At 33.2% G+C, this 6,823-nt stretch overlaps 1 protein-coding gene across 1 annotated transcript; it reads right to left on the bottom strand.

Moving 5' to 3' along the window:
* Positions 1–4,949: 4,949 nt before the first annotated feature.
* LOC111912166 (probable CCR4-associated factor 1 homolog 11) lies at positions 4,950–6,058 on the bottom strand. The gene has a single exon (XM_023907896.3). It carries the CDS (start codon positions 5,911–5,913, stop codon positions 5,071–5,073), a length of 843 nt encoding a protein of 280 aa, XP_023763664.1. The 5' UTR covers positions 5,914–6,058; the 3' UTR covers positions 4,950–5,070.
* Between the last annotated feature and the right edge of the window lie 765 nt (positions 6,059–6,823).

Raw genomic sequence — 6,823 nt, forward strand, 5'->3', positions numbered from 1 at the left:
CAACGCAACAAAACAAACTACAATCTGTTCTGTCTTTGTAACCAATATAAAGACCAATAAGAGTAGATGATATTATAAAGGACCACCAAAGTAATCGAGTATCGATATAAGATAGAAAGTGAGAGTTGGGCCCTTGAAATGTGTGGGGGAGTTAATAATGGATTAATTATGTATTGTTTGTTTCAATATATCCAACATTATATGTCCCTTTCTGTTACCTTAGTCCCAATAAACCACGATGGATATTAATATTATCATGTCGCTTTCTTCATTTTGGTCCCAAAAACCCACCTTCACCTTCAAAAAAGATGCTTAAAATTTTATACAACTCATAGTGCCCACGTTTAGTGGCCCCGATATGCTGGGGGTAAAAGTTAAACATGGTTTTATAGCAAAATTGGGTTGATTCACTTGATTGTTTAACATCTATTGCTAAAAAATCACCAAAATTGGACCATTTGAGAGAGACTTTGTTACAAACTCACATGTTGGTATGGCCCCCTATCATATGAAGTGTTGCATATGGGCCGTTGTATCTTTAGTTTAGATTCCCTTGTTAATTATTGATATAGAACATCAAGAAAGATGATACGAATCTTTTAGATTTTAGAAGTTGGTTATGAATGTTATCATGTCAAGTGTGATGCATGTCTTGGTCAACCATTCAAGACTTTGTAACATCATGTGATTTGTTGCTTTAACTATAGCAAAGTGCACACTTAAAAGTTAAATTAGTTCATCATTTGCTTTGAGGCACTCTATTGCATCTAAGGATGCTACTTATAAAGAATATATTCGAACCATTGAAAATTTATATATATCTACTTAATGAAATAAATCCATATGTTGTTCATATCATGATGTACATCGAGAGAGGAATTGTCGATTTGGAAGACACCGAAAGTAATGAAATAAATCCATATGGTGTTCTTAGACCTTAAGGTTGGAGGCACTGGTGGCATATAAATCACACTCCCTCCTATGTCACGTAGACGCTACATAGACTGCATGTCAACTTTACCACATAAAGTGTGGTTTTTTACGACACACTAGGTGTGGTGTACACACACACACACACACACAGAGAGAGAGAGAGAGAGAGAGAGAGTTACTACATGCGGCCAAACCATACAGTCAAGGGCGGATTTAGGGGGGGTCACGGGTGGCACTGGCAACCCCTAAATTTTCCGGCGACAGTGGAAAATTTTTCGAAATTTTTTAAAATTTTTATTTTTTCTATTATCCTGCAACCCCTAACTTTTCCATGCACCCCCTACTGTGAAATCCTGCGTCTGTCCCTGCATACAGTGGAAACCGTGTTCCTTAGCACCACCATGACAAAAGTGCAGTAGAACCGCACCCACTCCCTTGGTCTAAGAAATATGACTTCATCAAGGGTCGACACTTAGGTCATTGATTTTTGCTTTGATTTCAATTAAGTTCTTTATTAGATTCCAAAAAAAAATGATGATGTCATTGTGATGTGATAGGCACGACGAGGGAATCAAATGGTACGTTGGAATTGGATATTTGTAGTACGAGGATGGAAGAAAAAGGTTAAAAATAATACATATAAGATGGAATATTTTTAGTGGAATTTAATCACTTTGCGTAAAGGTGAGGGAGTATATGCATTTAGGAGCATTACTACACTCAAATGAGAGTTACAAACACTTGACTTGTAGCATTGATGGTTACGGTGGGAAAAAAAAATATCACATAAGATTAAAACTTAAAAAACAGTATTTCAAAACAAAAAATTTTTTTTTTTTCCTTTTAAAAAAAGAGGTCAAAAATATATGTGTATGTCTTGTTTATGTCTTGATATTTTTATTCCTTTACTTTTTAAAATATCATTTTTACTCCCTTCCACCTTAAACTTTGCAAAATATCAATTTTGCCCCTTCGTTTTCCACTCCTAATATGCAACAAAAACACGTAAAAACCTGCTGCAAAACGCAGACTCAATTACTAGTTAAAACTAAAAAGAAAATTCTACAGGGCGACAGCTAGGCCAGCAATCTCGTACAAATCGACATGATAACAGAAAAAGAGACCGCATGAAAAGAAGATTGAAGTTGTGGAAAGAAAGATGTTAGGAAAAGAGGTGTAACATAACAATATTAGACAAGATACCAAATTTGGTTATCAAAAATAAGTTTGTAGTAGATAAATGAAGCATATGCATATCCATTGGAGAAAGGACATTATACTAGTGTTGTACATCAACAAATTAATCACACTACGAAGTCAAATGAAAAAAGGTGCAAAGGATTTCATATTTGTACATCAGCAAATTAATCACAAATACAGTTAGACGTAAATATGAGCCATATGAAAGTCACATGGTGTTATATTTCTAAGCTACAAAACAACAATATAATAACTTGATAAGATTTTGTCACTAAAAAAAAAAAAAAAAAAAAAAAAAAAAACACCCAACCATGTAACCACGTATCTCATATCTCATAGACATTTCATCAAACACCTTACAAGCACTCTCCCTAATTTAGAGATATCCACATCAAAACAAAATGCAAGAACACAATAATAATCAAAATCCATATCAAACCTTTTTACCTGATAAGATAGGCTTATATTATCATAAAACCATGTCACAAAAAAAAATGTCTGTCATGAACTTTTGAATACTTTTGAAGATGCTCCAAATATTTAAAGGAATAACTACATGAATAATAATTAATTTTGTGAAAGAGGTCCAGAAATAGAGCCTTGGCAAAAACTTAAACTAAATCAAACTTTGTTTACTTAATTAATTAGGTTAAATGCAATAAATAGCAATGTATTTTCCAATTCTATTTATTATAGCATTATACTTTCATTTCACATTTTCACATCAATGTCATAGGTCGTGGGGAATATCGTACAAAACACCAATGTTGTAGCAAGTTTCGAGAGATGAACAAATAAATTACCAAATTCCACAGAAAACGATCAACAATTTTTCAAGATGGCACTTAAAATATATTTTGTTGATCCTAAAAATTCTTTCAAATTTATTGATGTTTGAAGATTTTTATCCGCATCACTGAAACGGATAAAAGAGTATGAAGAAGAACAAGGTGGTGAAAAAAGAACAAAAGTTTCAAAGACAAATTATACTACTTCATCGAATGCGAATTTTGGGGTTGATTTGAACAAGATGGGTGAGCTCAAACTCGAAAAAACAGTTCGACCAATGGGGCGAAATAGGGCGAAAAAGAAAGGGTTTTTATCAAATGCATTAGGGGTTGGAAGTGGCTCTGACATTCAAAAGGTCGCTTCTAGTTTAAAATTTTATAACTTGAATTTCGAGCGTCTTTTGAATTTTGAGAAAGAAAAAATGTAACAGATAACGAAAACACAAGAGGCGAAACAAAGAGCTTGTGCAGAGAAACCAAAAATGCATTATTTAAAATTTTTAACAAAACCAATCGATCATCTCACTAGCAACAAACTCGATATGGTTTTATGGGCTAGATGAAAATAAAAATTATAATTAGTTGTATTTTGTAGTCGTATTATTTTGATAGTCATTTTATCTTATATGGTCGTTTTATTTAAAGTATCATTTTATCATTGTAATCGTTTTAATTAAATTAATGAAATATTTTCCTTCTATTAATTTTATAAAATTTCATTTTTATTAAATTGCATTCAATTAAAAAAATGTTGTAAGGTGTGATAAGACACCCACTTGTTTTACAGGGTGATGGAAAAAATGATGTGTCGATGATGACGTGGCACTACAATAGTGTGGTGATTGTGATATAACTTAAATATGAACCATATGCACAGTTACATGGTGTTAGATTTGTAAACTACTAACCCAACAGCCAACCATGTAACCACATTTCTCATAGACATTTCATCAAACACCTTACAAACACTCTTCCTAATTTAGAGACATTCACATCAACATTTCTCTTAGACATTTCATCAAAACACCTTACAAGCACTCTCCCTAAATTAAAAACATTCACATCAATCGCATTTGAAAAAATAAAATGCAAGAACACTATAATAATCAAAATCCATATCAAAACTTTTGTACTACATTTGAAGATGCTTCACATATATGGTTAAAATTTTACTTTCCAATTCTATTTATTATAGCATTATACTTTCATTTCACATCATTATATTTCCAAATTATTTCTTAAAAAAAAACATAGCACTTTGAAAAATCTACCTGTAAATAAGCAACTTTGTTGATTTGAATTATGCAGGTTTTATGCCATGTCATTGTCCACATGGGATATATCTAATGCTGATGTGGCAAAAAAAAAACATTTTATAAAACAATTTCAAAGTAGATTTTTCAAAGTACATTGCTTTAATAGGAAATAATATGGAAGTACAATGCTATTACAAGAACAAAAATGAAATGTACATTGCTACTTTTTTGCATTTGTCCCCTAAATTTAGTACTATTGTATGTATTATCATAGCTTAATTTAGTACTTCACAATCAATAAACATCTAGTATAGCTTAAATAATAAATAGTCATGATTGAAAAAATGGAGAAATTGGAGCAAAATAGTGGGATTACAATTACCATTTGATTTACAACATCCATGGCGTCATGTACAACTGCAACAATGATCCTTTCTCCTTTCTCCTACATCAACAAAAGCATCTGTATAAAACATCAATGATCTCAAATTCAAGAAGCTATAATATTGTAGATTTTACATACCTTTATTGATCACCAAGAAGAAAGTTGAGAATCATACATCTTTTAAGCTCCAAATGCAGAACATTAAACACGGAAGTATCTAGAATAATCAAAAATTTCATGAACAGCAAGAGGGATACGAATCTATGATCAATTGATCATATGAATATGATCCATTTCTATTAGTGATCCGTTTTCCCTTGTTCTTGTTCATGATATGAATATGAATTAAGTAACAGATTAAGATATAGAATCGGTAGATGAAGGAAATAATGGAATGATCGCAGCTAAAATGATATTAAAAAAGACCAGAACTTTACATCTGTTGATTTGCTAATAGAATTTTAGAAAGAAATTTCTACAAGCTACCAATACCATCACCAGAAACATCTCAGAAAACTTCTAATCCATAGAGAACGCCGGCGTACTTCTCAGGTCCGCCGCTGCAAAGAACCTTAATCTTCTGAAACGCGTGCCAAGTCAGCAAGCTATCGGAACCTGCCTGGTGACACTTCCCAACAGCCCGATCGACCTCCAAAGTCTTAGCCACCCGATCCAACCCACCATACAGACTCTCACAGTACCTCATCAGATGCTTAACATCGTAAACATTAGCCCCAAAGAAAGTTTTCAGAAGATCGAGAAACCTAGACAACTCATCGGGCAAAACCCGCCCAGCCAGGAGCTTAACCAAGTACCCAAAATCATAAGCGCTGTGAAAAGTCACCCAGCTCACACGCTCGTTACAGACAAGCCCTGAAGACATCATCAACTCCGAGAATTTCACCGAGTCAATCCCAAATTCACGATTCTTCTCGAAATCAATCCCTTGTCGCTTCAAAAGTTCGATCGAGTCAGAAGCGTGCTGGTCGCGTGACGGATCGAAGTCGTTGAAATTAAATTCCCAAATGTAACGAGTGTTGTTGTTACTCTCATCGAGATCCGGGAGATTTCCTTCAGCGTCGGTGAGGGTGAGGCCAACCTGGATGAGTTTCAGAGCATCGACATTCGATTTGAGGAGAAGATAGTGATCGGAAGGGCTCTGGTTGCGAAAGTAATCATAACCCGCGTTAGGGCGTACGACAACGCCGGGAAACTCCGTGTCCATTGAAACAAAAGGGTAATCATCGATTATTGATGTGATCAAATGGAATTCTGATTGTAGATTGTACGCAAAGACGGAACGAACGACGATGCGTGGCGGGGGCGATGGTGGCAAGTCCTTTAACGACATGGCAGAAGGAATCTGTGATGGGTGATTGGGTGATCTGGATTCTGGATTAGGGTTAGCAGAGGGTGTATGTATATATAAAGAGGAAGGAGACGAAGAAATGGGGGACGTGAAGACGGTTTGATAGTGGGAATGAGTGGGGGGGCATAAACAGACCCGGGCCATGGTACGAATATGAATACGTGTTCAGCTTTTTCTTTCTTTTTCTGTTAATAATGACAAAGATAATAAAATAATATTTGTTTTCATTTTTTTAATCATTAAATTAAATTAATTCTTGTTTTTTGTTCATAATTTTTTGATTTAAGTATGTAGTTTTGACTTTTAATTTGATTCTCATTAGTTGATTTGTATAATAAAGCATGTCTAATCATATGAAAAGATCATTTAGTGGAAAATATATTTGAATATTCATCATAATCATTTTTGTTTTAATATTTGAATATGTATAATTAGGTTTTATGATTTTATTTAATAGTATGTTATAAGGTATTACAAATAATACGACAAAAAAGTTGTGACTGGTCAATCATATCTAAACCTTCTTGTCCCATTTTAAAGAGAATACATGTTAGCTTTAATTTATGCTTTTGAGATGTGCTTTCTAACTTTTTGTTTTGAACTATTGTCTAAATTTTTTTATTATTTCATACATGGTTTTTTTTTCCGATCAATGAGTGCATCAAATAAAAGTGAAATTAACAAAAAGCAATTTAATTAATATATTAATTGAAGTTGAAAGATTAAAAGAAAAGAAAAAGACGAATATGATTGATCTTATTTATTGCTTTTATTTTTAAAAAATAGTTAAAATTAGTCGAACAATTATACTAGCCATTGTTTCACAAGATGTGAGATATAAAAGGGGTATACAAAATGGGTAAAGATCTATGAAATCATCAAAACGATTATA

Source organism: Lactuca sativa, chromosome 2 (assembly GCF_002870075.4).
Source record: "Lactuca sativa cultivar Salinas chromosome 2, Lsat_Salinas_v11, whole genome shotgun sequence".
NCBI lineage: Eukaryota > Viridiplantae > Streptophyta > Magnoliopsida > Asterales > Asteraceae > Lactuca > Lactuca sativa.

What these genes read in the sequence shown, in the direction of transcription:
- LOC111912166 (XM_023907896.3), bottom strand. Translation starts at nt 5,913, where the DNA reads ATGTCGTTAAAGGACTTGCCACCATCGCCCCCGCCACGCATCGTCGTT.